Here is a 15,799-nt window from a genome sequence, read left to right as displayed (position 1 = left end):
CATCAACATTACCTTGGAACTTGGTAGAAATGCAGGTGATCAGGCCCCATCCCAGGACCTACTGAATCAGGGGTTGGGACCCAGCAATCCATATCAGAATCTGTGCTCTAGATTATGCTGCAGTCTGAAATTTGAGACTACTGTTAGAGCACTTTGTGTATACATTAACTCACTTAATGCTCACAACTTCATGAAGAGGGTACTATTATTCCCTCCACTTTACCATTGAAGAGATTGAGGTCAGTGGTGACATGGAAAATTGAACCTAGCATTTCTAACTCTAGAGAGAAAAGTGACTGGGGTGTGTGGCTTAGTTTTAAAAATGCCTACCTCTCCAGTGAGCTGAGATCACGCCACTGCACTCCAGCCTGGGCGACAGAGCGAGACTCCGTCTCTCTCTCTCTCTCTCACACACACACACACACACACACACAAAGCCTACCACTCCATTCTCATTTGTCACTACACTCTCACCCCTCTCAAGTGCATTCACTCTGAGAAACCCTGCCTGTGTGACATCTTGTTCTCCCTCCAGTCCTTTAGAGTTGCACATTCAGCTTCCCCTGCTGAGGCCCTGCTTTTCCCTTGTCAATGTGGCAAATCCCAATCCTGAGTTTACAGCTCTTCTAAGGAAGGCTTCCCCACCTGTTCCCTCTTTTCCCCCTGCCCTATCCTTTCTTCTTCCAGGAAGAGTTTTCACTCTTCTAGCCTAGTATGTATCTCCTTGTGCTGGAAATGTTGGTTCATATGCCTATTCCGCCGGAACAGTGCTTGTTGAGAGAAGGTGTTTTGTCTTGTACATTGTTGTTCCTGCCTGGCATATGGTGGGCACTTAATAAATATTTGGCAAATGAGTAAGTGAATACATTCAGGTATGAATTTCTAAGCAGGAGTAAAATGTATGTTCAAATCTCTGTTTTAGGAAGGAAAACCTTGACAGCTGGGTGGAGCAAAGATTGGAAGGAGGACAGACTAGCAGCTAGGAGTCCATGTTAGGAGTGAGATGACCAGACATGAGCTAGGGAATACAAGAAGCACTTACGAGGAGAGATCTTTAGCAGCGGGAAGAAGGTGTAAGAGGGGCAGACTTCTGGGGGAACAAATGAGTAGGGTTTTGTTTTGTTTTTTTAATTGTCAAGGGGCAGCTGGAGATTCAAATAGATGGAAATTCTGGTTCAGAAATATCTAAGCTGGGCTGGACGTGGTGGCTCACGCCTGTAATCCCAGCACTTTGGGAGGCCAAGGTGGGATCACTTGAGGCCAGGGGTTCGAGACCAGCCCGGCCAATGTAGTGAAACTCCATCTGTACTAAAAATACAAAAATTAGCCAGGTGTGTTGGTGGGCGCCTGTAGTCCCAGCTACTCGGGAGGCTGAAGCATGAAAACCGCCTGAACCTAGGAGGCAGAGGCTGCAGTGAGTTTAGATCAGGCGACTGCACTCCAGCCTGGGCAACAGAGCGAGACTCTGTCTCAGAAGAAAAGAAAGAAAGAAAAAAGAAATATCTAAGCTGGAGGTACAGATTACACAGTCATCTGTGCATTGTTGGATGCACATGAGCAAGGTAGCCCAAGGAGAACAAGTTGAAGGTAGGGGGAAAAGAAACAAAGATTTGTTGAGTACCTATTATATGCCAGGCACTGGCATTTTTACCTCATTCCTTAGGACAGCATGCCAGAACCACATTTCCTCTTCACTCCCCCTATTACGTAACCCTCCAGGAATACCACTCGACCTGGCACTGTGCACAAACCTCTTACTGTTCCTTTAGGCCCATCTGCCTAGAGAGCCCTTCTTTTACCCCATCTGCCTGGCATACTCTTCTTCATCCTTGAGAACTACACCCATATATATTCCTATTATATAGAGAGTCTCTATTGAGTGCCACCCCCACGCCCTGAATTCATCTGTCATACTTTTGCCAGAGTGGTCTTTTGACAATACGTGAACATGATACCAGCCCACAGAGAAGAGCCGGTCTGTGGCAGCCGTTCCCTTCCTCTCCGTTTGAGATGCCATATGCTTCTTTATGTTTTGTAATTTACTTGAAGACTGCAGGAGATTCGCCTGGAAGTTCTAAAAGAGCTGTTGAGGAAGCGTGAAGAGAATCAGAATGAAGTGAATATGAAGCACTTGAATGCACGGTGGTCTAAACTGCAGGAGGCAAAAGAGGCAAAAATGGCAAAAATTCAGCGCACACATGTATCAAGTAATGGTGTAGTATGAACAATGAAGACAGTGGAAAAGTGGGCTTTGCTTTGGATCTTTGACCAAACCTGACTTAACTATGATATAATTCTGTTTTGGTCCTGGGAATCACATAGGTAAGGGCTGAGAGATGAGTTATTTCTTAAAGGTAGAAGAGTGGAGGAAATTCCCTTACTAAGAAAATCAAGTGATGGTGTCCTAACAGGTAATCAAGTTATTGAGATAATGTGTGTGTGTGTGTGTGTGTGTGTGTGTATGTGTATGTGTGTGTCTGTATGTATGTGTGGTGGGATAGGTGTTAGGTTCCCCATATTCATGGTCCACAGCCCTGGATAAAGAGCCCTGTTTCTTACCCTTTTTTCATTTTGCCCTTAAAGGTGACGTTTTAGACATCCTTTTTCCTAATCACCTTGCCACAAGAAATTTTAATACCACATATATAACATATGTATGTTTACGTACTATATGTATATCTATACTTTATACATTAAAAGAGGAAGTATATGGTTTATTATTTTTATTCAGTGCAAGATTAAGAATGACTGAATTAAAGATTCAAGTTAAATTTATATTTTAAAAATTTAAGGCCAAGAGAGGTAGCTCACGCCTGTAATTCCAGCACTTTGGGAGGCTGAGGTGGGAGGATTGCTTAAGGCTAGAAGTTCAAGACCAGCCTAAACAACATAGTGAGACCCCATCTCTACAAATTTTTTTAAAACTTAGCCAGATGTGGTGGTACACATCTGTAGTCATAGCTACTTGGAGCTGAGGTGGGAGGATGGCTTAAGCCCAGGAGCTCAAGGCTACAGTGAGTTATGATTGTACCACTGCACTCCAGCCTGGGTGATGTAGACCTTGTCTCAAAATAAATAAATAAATGGTATCAATTACATGTGCAGACTATATATGCACTCATTCACAATATAATCACATTTTAAAAAATCATTCAAAATTTTTTTCTAACAAAAATAAAAAATCACAAAACAAATTATTGCTTACAATTATGTTTAGTGAACTTAAATTTTAACTTTTTCTTGATGTGAGAAAAGAGCACTTAACTGCCAGATATTTATTTAGATATGATCAACATTTTTTTCAGTACTTGGCATAACTAATGATAGATCTGACTTTTGTAGGCAAATAATAAAATTTAAATCATTTTTACTTAATTCTAAAACCCAAGTCACACCCAAAAGTGCTGAGGATCAAACATAAACAACATCCCCAAGACAGCAGTGGCACACAGGCCCCCTCTGGCAGCATGACGTCACGATCTTGTGATAAGATTTTTACCCCCGTTGAAAGTGCACAATGTAGAGCCACCAAAGGGGCTTGGGTCTGTGATGGGATCTGAGAGAAAAGGAGCACAGGAGGTGGTGAGCGTGACTCTTTAGATGAGTGTACTCCTCATGTGCACAGTTGAGCCTTTCCCTCTGACTGCCAAAAAACTGTAAGCTGGGACAGTCTTTGGTTTATTTTGGTGTTAACCAAGATGAACCTATAGTCTTTGCTTTTGATTATTCTTGTAAGGGAGAATAATTCCCTAGTTCCCCCACTGAACATGTATTTTCCAGTTGCTTTGAGTTTCATTCATTTAACAAACTTTTACTGAATACCTCTTCTTGGCCTAGAGTTTGAAATGCAATTATAAAATATTTTTGACGAGTACCGATTGAGGGCACTAACTGATTCTGCTTCTGTGACTCCTGCCTGTCTCATGACAATCTGGGCCACACAGATGGCAGACCTCTGTTTTTAGTGTTACATTCTGGCTGTCGTGAGTCATCATGAAATTCATTCATTTCAATAGCTTCTCTGTGAATAACACTAGAATTGGCTTACTCTTCTGCATTTGTATAATTCAGAGCAATATTTTGGAGATAGTCATGGAGGTATGTTTTATTTTAGCAATCAGAAAACTTGTAGGAAAGGGAAAGAACATAGAAGGGAAGTTGGAGAGAAGAAATATCATCAAGGATTATTCTGATTATGCATCACAAGTCTATGGACCTCTGTCTCGTCTTGGGTGTTTCCCAGACAATAACTCAGAGGACTTTGTAGTAAAAAACTACTATCTCAACACCTATGAAGGTAAGCAATTTACATAATTGGAAATCCGCTATAAGAGGGTTATCTCAGAAATATGAGCAAATATACAAAATGTAGAAATTTAGATTAAAAGCTAAGCAATAAAAATATCAGCAATAAACACTGATGAACAGGTTTAACATTATTAACGTGAGTTCATACAAACCAATAAAAACTGCTAAGACCCAAATAAATAAATAGACACACTATAGAACACACAAATAGACACACTATAGTCCTTGCTATAGAACAATTCAGCAAGGACTAAATTCAGTTAGCTACTAAATGTTAAAAAATGTTTAATGTCACTAATAATCAAAGTTATTTAACAATGAAATAGAGAAAACTTTTATACCAGGTTTTTGAAGCAAACAAGAAATATGTATAATGAAATCAACCCTTTATAAAGAAATGTCAAAAAACTAGTGGGCAAGAGGATGGGGAACCAGGGGATAAGTTCATGGAGAGGGCTATACCTCTTATGAAGTTCAAAAAAGGCTTATTTAGTTATTTAATTTCACTGACAAGTTAAAGTATCATGTGGCCAAGATCACGAGTTGCTGGTTACACTGCTGAACTTGTAGCTCTGGCTGGCCATCTCTGGAGCTAAATGTAATAAATTGGTGAACGTCTACTTTAGAAGGGTGGCACCACATATCATAGAATCATTAATTTTCTGTTGATTACTATTATTGAATTGCTACTTTTTTGTAGGGCAATAGTTTCACTTTAGAATGCATTTCTCATTTTACAGTCTAAGTCACTGAGAATATGAGTTAATTATATGGAAATGTGCTAATACATTTCAGGGACACTTCATTCTATTATATGAGATACACCCTCTCAACAATTCTAATGAAACTACTTGGCAAACAGCTACAAAAGTTAACAATATACCTTAAAAATAATAAATGTAAGCACTGGATACTAAAAAACATGTACTTCCTTCTCATAGGATTAGTCGAACTTGAGTCACGTCTCCCAGATTTTGTGACACAACCCCGAATCAGAGCTCCAAAACCTAAAGTCATTACCACCAAAGCTGGTTTTCTGAAGAGGGCAGCAAGGTTGGACTATGAGTTGGCAGAGGTTCATAAGGTATAATCATTATCTGGAGGACAAAATGCTTCTAATGTGATTTTTGCAGATAAATGCTACACTCCAAAAATTGCAGCAATGTCCAGTGGGTCAAACATAGACCTACATTCTCTGCTCTGCAGTTTTCTGAGATTGCCCATGCTCTGCTGAACCAATGTGTGGATTTCCCCTCATTTCACACTTCAGGAAACTTCTTGGAGATTATTTTCCCCATTTGCAGAAATCATATTACTTTCTGAAAGCGTTTTCAACTTGGATCTCTATATAAAATTTGACACTATGCTAAGGTGTAGCAAGTTTCTATTGTTGGTGTTAATAGCTGTAATAGGCCTGATTTTCTCCCTTTTGTGTTCATGTGATTAGGGCATATGAAGAAAAAGAGTTACGTTCAACTCCTTTCTCATCTAGTTAAAGCTCTAAAGGAAAATGTGTGATGGCCTTCCCCAGGATCCGCAGCATGTCATCCACCAGCTGGGCTTTCCCTTTTGGTAGCTGGACTGCAGGTGTACGGAATCTGTGGTTTATGCTGGTGGTACTTATTCTTTCCTGTGCATCAGAATCTCATGGAGGACTTGTTAAGACACATGCAGCTGGGCCCCATCCCCAAAGTTTATGATTGAGTAGGTCTGAGGTAGGGCTGGAGTATTTGCCTTTTTGATAAGTTTCCTGATGATGCTGCTGCTGCTGGTCCAGGAATCACACTTCAAGGCCCACTGGTTTATGATACGGTTTAATCACTGACCCATTCATGTTTGTTCAGTTGATTTTAGTAGTTAATAAAGATTGATGGTAACCTATCCTCAAAACAGGACCTTAACAGTAATTTATGTATATCAAAGTGATTCTTTCTCACCTCATCCCCATTCCCCCATCTCCTTTTACCCATCCTGAATGCTGTGTTCATCATTCTCTCACTTTCTATTAAGATTTTTTATAGATTCTTTTTATTAAGTTATGGAAGTTCCTTTCTATTCTTAATTTACTAAAGCCTTTAATCATGTGTTTATGTTGAATTTTATCAAATGTTTATCTCTATCACACAATTTTTATACATGTTATTTTTTAAATTATTGTAGCAACATTTATAATTGTTTACAAATGCTAATCTATCCTTGCATGCCTGGAAAGAACCTGCCTTGGTCAAAGCATACAGCTTATTTTCAATACCTTGTTGGATTTGGTTTACTCATATGTTGATTAGGATTTTGCTTCTACATTCATGAGTGAAATGGCCTTCTTGTTTTTCTTTCTCATTTTGACTATGTATGGGGTTGGTGTTATAATTATGCAGGTCTCCTGAAATTAACTGAGGAATATTCCTTCCTTTTTCTTTTTTGGGATGAGTTTAAATAAGATTGGGATGATCTGTTCCTTCAGTTTGGTAGACTATGCATATGAAATTATCTGGGACTAATGTTTTCTTCATAGGAAAAATTTTAACCACTATTTCAATTTCTTTACAACTTGTAGAACTCTTCTGAATTACTTTTGGTAAATTTTTTTTAAATAAATTCCATTTCACCTACCTTTTCAATTTTTTTTGGCATATGATTACTGATAGTATTGTTTTATAATCTTTTAAATGTTTGTTTTATCTTATGTCTACTTTTTTCATTTACAATATTGTTTATTTATGCCTTAACTCTTTTCCTTAATCAGGTTTACTGAAGGCTTGCTTATTTTCTTAATATTTATGTTTCCAAACAATGAACTTTTGATTTTGTTGATTTCCTGTATTATATGTTTTTTTAATCATATTAATTTCTACTCCTATATTTATTCTATATTTCTTTCTATTTTCTTAGGGTTTGTTTCACAGGTCTTTTCTTAAATTGCACATGTAGCTCATCAGTTTCAGGCATTCATCTGTTTTATATAAGTATTTTAGGTTAAACATTTCCTTCAAAATGCTGACTTTTGTTACATTTCATTAGTTTTGATATGTAGTATTTGTCATTCTTAATATCTAATATCAAAAAAACCATTATAATTTTTTAATCTGTGAGTATTTAATAGTGTGTTTTAAAATTTCCAAATATGCAGGAATTTTAACTCATTTTCTCATTAACCTCTAACTCAATTGCGTTGTAATCAGAGGTCATAGTCTGTGTGGTACCTATCCTTTGAAATTTCATGAGGCTTGCTTTGTGGACCAGTGTATGATTATACATATAAAATAATAAAATACACCTTCAAATAACACAATGCCACTTCATGGGTAGAGCGGACACCTTAGAGCAGATTATTCCCAACTCCTTCTTCCCATCCCTGTGATGTTCCTGTCATTCATTTCACTCGTCCAAATGCTATAATCAGATTATAATGCTATAATCATTTTACTTTTATTGCTTTAGTTAGCAGTTATCTTTTAGATCAATTAAAAATAAGAAAAAACAATATAATTTATTTATTCCTTCTCTTCTGCTCTTCTTATACTTATATTGATCTAAGTTTTTGATCTATTCCATTTTTCACCTGCCTGCAGAACTTTTTTTTTAAAAATCATTTCTTGCAGGGAAGGTCTGCTGGCCACGAATTCCTTCAGTCTTTGTTTGCCTGCTTTATTTTGGGGAGCGGGGGGAATGTAATTCGCATACAATAAAATCACCCTTTTAAAATATATAATTCAGTAGTTTTTAGCATATTCACAAGTCTGTGCAACCATCACCACCATCTAATTCCAGAATATTTTCATCATCCCCAAAACAAACCCCAGGCCTAATAGTGCTCAATTCCAATTCCCGCTTCCCCTCAGCCCCTGGCAACCACTTTCCTTTTTTCTTTTTTGGCGGAGTCTCTCTCAGTCGCCCAGGCTGGAGTGCAGTGGCGCGATCTTGGCTCACTGCCAGCTCTGCCTCCTGGGTTCACGCCATTCTCCTGCCTCAGCCTCCCAAGTAGCTGGGACTACAGGCACCCGCCACCAAACCCGGCTGATTTTTTTTGTATTTTTAGTAGAGACGGGGTTTCACCGTGTTAGCCAGAATGGTCTCGATCTACTGACATCGTGATCCACCCACCTTAGCCTCCCAAAGTGCTGGGATTACAGGCGTGAGCCACTGTGCCCGGCCTATTCTACTTTCTTTTTATGGATTTGCTGATTCTGGACATTTCATATACATGGAATCATGCAGTATATGGCCTTTTGAATCTGGCTTCTTTCACTTAGCATAGCATTTTTAAGGTTCATCCAGGTTTTAATACATCTCAGTACTTCATTCTTTTTTTATGATTATGTAACATTCCATTGTGTGGATATACCACATTTTATTTCTCTACTCATCATTTGATGATGAATCCACCAAGAATATAACCATGTTTAGTCAGTGGGTAACTTTTTTTTTTTTTTTTTTTTTTTTTTGAGATGGAGTTTCGCTCTTGTTGCCCAGCCTGGAGTGCACTGGCGCGATCTTAGCTCATTGCAACTTCTGCCTCCCAGGTTCAAGTGATTCTCCTGCCTCAGCCTCCCGAGTAGCTGGGATTACAGGCATGCACCACTATGCCTGGCTAATTCTGTATTTTTAGTGGAGACAGAGTTTCTGTTGGTCAGGCTGGTTGGTTAACGTATTTTTAGGAATATCGTAGCACCTCTTGGGAGATACACACATTCTTGGTAGTGTTTCTCAAACTGACCTAGCATCACCATAGAGAATATTAATATTCTGATTAATATTTATATCTGTGACCTAGATCTGGTAATGAAGGAAAATATAGGGTACAATATACGTTATTCAGGTGATGGGTATGCTAAAAGCCTAGATTTCACCATTATGTAATATATTCATGTAAAAAACTGCACTTTTACCCCGTAAATTTATGCAAATTTTTGTTAAAAAAATAAGAGATTCTATTAATTGGCATTATTTCAGGCACTGTTGGATAAGAAGAACAAAGTTCTTGAAGCCAGGAAACCCCCTCGCTTCCTTCAGAGAAACCCAATACCTCAACCTCGGCTTCCAACTCCAACCTTGGAAATGACTTCCAATGTAAGTTGCAAACTTTTTAGTTGAAATGTTAAATTCAATATCGTTGTCAGCTTATTCTTAGGATATTTTAGCTTAAAGCAAATCTAATTTAGCAGTGTTAGTTTCCCAAGCTCTAACTTAAATATTGTCTTTATTCTTATGTAGCAAACATCAGACACACACAAAAACAAACGAGATGAAATGAAATCTAAACCCAGTTCTTTTCAAAAATAAAAACACAATTTAAAAAATCTTTCCATGAAAAATCAGCATCAGAAGGTAGTGCTCATGTATATGAAATAGAAAAAGAAGATTGAGTGATGATCAGTTACCATAACTATCTTCCCATATGGAGAGATGGCTGATGACTGTTGGAGTCGAAGAGGAACGAAATGCCAGAGGTGTCATCAAGATAGGCTTGCTTCTGGGGTGGGAATGACTCAAAGGGCCTGCCCAGGGCCACATCTTACCAGACTCAATTTGAGCAAGGTAGCAGAGTTGGTTAGGATTTAGAGGACTGACTCAGACTAAACAAATCCACAGGAAACTGTTAGAGATGCCATGTTGCAAATTTATTACTTTACGGAGAGAACCATAACTGCCTACTAGATCAGGCTATTCCTCTTGGCCAGTCAGCACATTATCTCTCAATATAGGACAGTCCTCACAAGAAGCCAAATTGTATTCAGAAGGCTGGTGTGTTTCTTGGCTGAGGGCAGGTGTTGGTGGGAGACCACACTAACCCCTGTTACTGCCTCTGATGAGTGGCTCCTGCAGAGGGACCAGAAAGCTCCCACCAGCCGGCTGGGATGTGCTGCTGGGTAACATTCTCTTTTCTAGACTTTGCGCAGGCCTTTGGTTGACAGATTGTCTTTTTTTTTTTGGAGACAGAATCTCGCTCTGTCACCTAGGCTGGAGTGCAGTGGTACAATCTTGACTCACTGCAGCCTCTGCCTCCTGGGTTCAAGCGATTCTCTTGCCTCAGCCTCATGAGTAGCTGGGACTACAGGTGTGTGTCATCACGCCCAGCTAATTTTTGTAGCTTTAGGAAAGATGGGGTGTTGCCACGTTGGCCAGACTGGTCTCAAACTCCTGACCTCAGGTGATCCACCTGCCCCAGCCTCCTGAAGTGCTAGGATCACAGACATGAGCCACTGCACTCAGCCTGACACATTGTCTTTCATGTGTGTTAATGTCATCGATTAGACTGCTGTTTTCTTTTTACATTCAAAGGAACCTTAATTAGATTTCCAGACCTTGCTTTTTCTGCTTTGGACACACAGTTTTTAAGATGATTTTTATATATGGTTAACCTTGTCTCTTATATTCTGATTTTATCAGCATAGCTGAATTCTTGTAAGAAGTACTTTACTCTGACAATAGACTAGGTGTATTTTTGTCTACTGATGATCAAATGTGAAAAATCCTATTGCAAAATGATGTTATCAGCAATACTTGTTGCTTCAAGAAAGATTTTGTTGGAAAGGAATATAAAGAAATGAAAGTGGCTTCATTTGTAGGGATAGCATGGCAGGGCATGAATTTTTTGCTTGTAATATGGTTTGTTAATGATGAAAATAATGAATTTTAATGTAAGTAACATTAAAATAGTATATGTTCAATAAGGGCAGGGACCATGTTTTATTTCTCTTTAAATCTTTTCGGCATCTGGCACAGTCTGTTTTGCTTGAAATAAGTCTTCAAAAGAATATTTGATGCTTGGACTACTGCAGTTCTCAAGCTGCTTGGTTCTCCCTTTGTTCTTTTAGGAAGAAGAAGAAATAGAAATGGCTGTGATCTACCTTCAAAAGTTACTCCGGGGCAGAGTCGTTCAGAACATGGTGTGTAGGTCCAACTGCTGGCCCTGCGTTTCTCTTTTGAGAATAATTTTTTTAGAATGCATATGTGCTTGGTTCCTTGGAGTGAATTCCCTTTTGCACCCTGCTATCCTATTCAGCTAAACTCTTAAATTGACTACCCATTTCCTTCTGGTGTCCCATTTCCTTCTGGTGACATCGTTTGTCCAGGTGGGTGGCACAGTGTCAAGGAGAAAGGCAGGAAGGACCTACCTGCTATTTGCCATGGTTGTAACTAAGGCAGTGTGAAACTGACTTCTTCCTTGGAATTGTTAAATCCGTACATTTTCTCACCTGAATTTTGGCTATTTAAGCATTATCAACTAGGTGGATTCCCTAATTTTTAACATAGTCATAATACAATTATTTGAGTTTGCGTATGTCTGGTGATACCTACATTATAAATGAAATAGCTAAATAATGAACTATGGTTTTGAACCCTTACTATATGCCCACACTATTTATTCTTTGCACTACATGTATTGTCTCATTTTTTTTCCTATCCATAATCTCATTTTACAGGCAAGTAATATGAGTCTGAGGGAGATATAGTTATCTGCCAGCAAATTCCGCTCTGGTCTTCCTGACTGTAAAGCCTCAGCCAGATTATTTGTGTTGCTGGAGCAGGCACACTTCACGTAAAAAATGGACTGATATAAAGCCCCAGTTAATTTTTTTCCCCAGACAGCTATAACTCATAAGAGATTCAGATATGATGAGTAACTCAACTGGATGAATAACTTATGTTTAGCACTGTTCGTTACTCTCCTTTCAGTATTTTTCCAAGAGAAATGCCACAGTTAAATTCGGACAACAGATTATCACAAACCAGGGACAGATTTATTGGAAAAGGAAATATGGCCATGAAAAATGCCATCCTCAGGTTTATTATCGAAGGAGCACAGGAAATGAGGGGAAGGTTCTGGTTTCTTAATATGACCCTAGAGTTGTCATCTTGTCCTTGAGAGGTATTGTCAGAAACTAAGTACAGCTCACTGAAAACTATGCCCATTCTCTGCCTGAGAAGCTGAAGGCACAGAAAAGAGGGCTGAACTCTAGCTCTGTGGGACACATCCGCTCTGTGGAACCCAAAAGGCAGGACAGAACCCACTGTTCACAAGTGTCTCACAAATCACTGCGTGTGACTCCTAGTGCTTGGCACAAAGGGATGGTAACTTATAGGTCTCTCTTTGATTTGATTTGATTTGATTTGATACAGATGTTTGAAGGGAAAGAAAAGCGACTGGAGTTGATCCAGGAGTTGCGCACCTGCCACGCACTACAAGAAGATGAAAAGCTGGTGAAAAAAGCCGAGAAGCAAGTGACCCTGGCCTTACAGCGGCAGAGGAACTTACATGAGCACAAGGTTTTCTTTTTTTTTTCTTGTTACTTGTTAAATTTTCTCCCTTGATTTTATCATGGCACAGCAACATTCTAATAAAAATTCATGAAATGGTGAAAAAGAAACAGCCCCACAATCCCATCACTCTGTGAGCTTTGTGTGTGTGTGTGTGTGTGTGTGTGTGTGTGTGTGTGTGACGGAGTTTCACTCTATCGCCCAGGCTGAAGTGCAGTGACGCAGTCTTGGCTCACTGCAACCTCTGCTTCATGGGTTCAAGTGATTCTCCTGCCTCAGTCTCCCGAGCTGGGACTACAGGCATGCACCACCACGCCTGGCTAATTTTCATATTCTTAGTAGAGACGGGGTTTCACCGTGTTGGCCAGGCTGGTCTCAAACTCCTGACTTCAGGTGATCCACCCGCTTCAGCCTCCCCAAGTGCTGGGATTACATGCCTGAGCCACTATGCCCAGCCATTCCTGTGCTATTTCAAAGATTGTTGTTAATGACTTCAAAGTTATGAAAAGATTAAAAAATACCAAGGTTTTCTACTTTCATGTTATTCAAGATCTTAACTCCTAACTTGTGTGAAAGGAAAGATATTGAAAAATTAACAGGTATCACGAGTGAATTTCTAGGAGATTCAATTTGATTAAACTCCAATATTATCTTTAATAAAAACTTGACATTTCCCTTCATGTCTGGGAAGACACACTTTACCTTGTCGATAAAATTGAAAGGAAAAAAAAAACCATTCTCTATGGTCACTAACAAAAACGTCTTGCTAAATTCTCTTGCTTATTTGAGGGCTGTGGTCCATCAGTGACTGACCAAACAATTGACTTTCTTATGCCTCCGTTTTCCTCATAAGAACCTGGGATGGAGTCAATCGAGAGGTAATATTCCCAATAAAAATTAAATGCATTCTGAAAGTGAATTGACTGCCAAGAGTTTTGAGTAATCCGGTGCCTCTTCTAATAATCACCACTCATAGTGGAATTTGTGGCCTTAAAGTTATGTTATTCTTTTCAAGGTGTCACTGGTTGAAAACCATTTGGCTGGACTGGAAGGAAGGGCACTGGCAGACATGTTTGACTTCCTGTCCAAAGAGCTGGTGAGACTGCAGGAGGAGAGGAGGATCCATGCCTTTGTCATGCTGGCCGAGCGCCAGCGGCGGATACGAGAGGCTGAAGAGAGTGGTCGGCGCCAGGTGGAAAAACAGCGCCTGCGGGAGGAGGACGAGATATTTAAGGAGGCAAGTAGGGGCAGCTGGGTGTATGGAAGCTGCCTAGAAGGAGCCAAGTCAAACCAAAGGATGCTCATAACGTAAAATGGCATTTGGCTTTTGTTTATGCATTGGGTTCCTACTGTATGGCAGGCACTCTACAAAGGCATTGTGGGAAACTTTGGAGGGGAAAAAAACCCGGACACGATCCCTTCTCTCCTAAAGCTTAGATAACACATAATACGCACCTGTGTATAGAATTAGAAAATGTATTGAGCTCCATGAAGGAAACAAATAGAGCCCAGAGACACATTTTAAGCCGGTTACTCCACTTGCTGTGTGGAGCACAGGCTGGAGGGAGCACAGAGTGGGGAACAAGGCGGCCAGGAAGTAGCTGTTGAAGTAGTGAAGGCCCGAGTGAGACACAGGAAGTCGAGTATTATGTCCAGTGTCAGGCTTAAGCAACTGGAAGATGATGGTATTATTTCCTGAGGTAGGAAAGTTGAGAGAGGAATAAGCATAGGGGCAGGAGAAGAATCAGGAAATCAATTTATATTTAGTTTGGGATATCTAAGCAGAGGTATTGTTTCAGTAGGTGGATCTACAAGATGGAATTTAGAAACGAGGTTTTGGCTGAAGATGTAAATTTGGGAGTTGGTGACCAGCTTGTAGCCTCCTACCAATCTTAACACACTTTTCTTCAAAAAGGGTTACTGAGATTTAGAAATTATTGGCAAATCAGGCCGGGCGCGGTGGCTCAAGCCTGTAATCCCAGTACTTTGGGAGGCCGAGACGGGTGGATCACGAGGTCAGGAGATGGAGACCATCCTGGCTAACATGGTGAAACCCCGTCTCTACTAAAAAAATACAAAAAACTAGCCGGGCGACGTGGTGGGCGCCTGTAGTCCCAGCTACTCGGGAGGCTGAGGCAGGAGAATGGCGTGAACCCGGGAGGCGGAGCTTGCAGTGAGCTGAGATCCGGCCACTGCACTCCAGCCTGGGCGACAGAGCAAGACTCTGTCTCAAAAAAAAAAAGAAATTATTGGCAAATCAGAACTTGCCATCTCTACCTAATATCACTAAGGAAGAACCATCTGGGGATGGGAAGAATAGCTGGGGGTGAGAATAAGAAGCAATGGAACCGAGGAGCTACTATACACAAAAGCAGAGAAAGGAAGAAGCTGGTAAAAAGCTTCTTAGGAAGACATCTTCTAAATGGGAATGATGGCAGAAAACATCAGCTCTGTCTAGCAAGGGCAAGAAAGGGTTAAGATAGCCCTTCTAGCCTGATTTAAGAATCACTTAGGTAAAAAATGTACCCACTGTGGATCCACAGATTCAAATATCATCCATCATTTTAATTCCCAACCTTCCTAATTAAAATATAATGACTATTTTCCATCCTATTTCCCCAACCTCCATTCAAACAGATTCTCTTGAAGAGAAATAAGCTTGCACATAAATTATAAAACAGAAATGTAATATTTAATAAATTTCCAAAATATAGCATATAGACAGAAACACAGATATAAAGTCGTAGACTCATCTTTAAATACATATACAATTTTGCAGGCACATACATGAGGACATATTTATAAATATCTGGTGTGCACAATATTAGCAAGACATAGAGGAACACACATAGCCACACGTTTCCTTATTCATGTACATACACGCACAAATGTGTCCAGAAATTTACACATTTATAAAGATATACATAAACACACAGGTACATATATGGCTATGGATGGACCGTAGTAAACTTTCCACCTCTCTACTATTACATGACTGAGCTGTCTAATTGATCCATATAGATGCAACTTGCTTCCTGAATAAGAGGGTGGGCTCTATGAGAGCATGAATATTGTATATTCCGTTTGTGCCTTGCACAACACAGCATAGATCCCTGTACCTAATAGACCTTCAGCAGATATATTTTGGTTGATTAGTTGTTTGGTTGATACTGTATTCAACTGGCCATTGAGAGTCTCCCATAGAGAAGGATTGAAGGTTGATGTTTTACAC

General features: G+C 39.7%; 1 protein-coding gene across 4 annotated transcripts in view; it reads left to right on the top strand.

Annotated features, from left to right (window-relative positions):
- The window catches only part of CFAP91 (cilia and flagella associated protein 91), a 63,777-nt gene that overhangs the window by 27,003 nt on the left and 20,975 nt on the right, over positions 1 to 15,799 (top strand). For all 4 annotated transcript variants that reach the window (XR_013413417.1, NM_001194476.2, XM_077990824.1 and 1 more), the window contains 7 exon segments: positions 2,050 to 2,207; positions 4,115 to 4,297; positions 5,250 to 5,392; positions 9,259 to 9,375; positions 11,124 to 11,195; positions 12,430 to 12,576; positions 13,583 to 13,804. Coding sequence is in view for 3 of the 4 variants with exons in the window: in NM_001194476.2 (NP_001181405.2) it covers positions 2,050 to 2,207; positions 4,115 to 4,297; positions 5,250 to 5,392; positions 9,259 to 9,375; positions 11,124 to 11,195; positions 12,430 to 12,576; positions 13,583 to 13,804 (1,042 nt within the window). In the remaining variant the exon portion in view is untranslated.

Source organism: Macaca mulatta, chromosome 2 (genome assembly GCF_049350105.2).
Source record: "Macaca mulatta isolate MMU2019108-1 chromosome 2, T2T-MMU8v2.0, whole genome shotgun sequence".
In the NCBI taxonomy this organism is placed as follows: domain Eukaryota; kingdom Metazoa; phylum Chordata; class Mammalia; order Primates; family Cercopithecidae; genus Macaca; species Macaca mulatta.
Note: the sequence above shows the minus strand (reverse complement) of the source record. Positions and strands in the feature narration are given on the sequence as shown.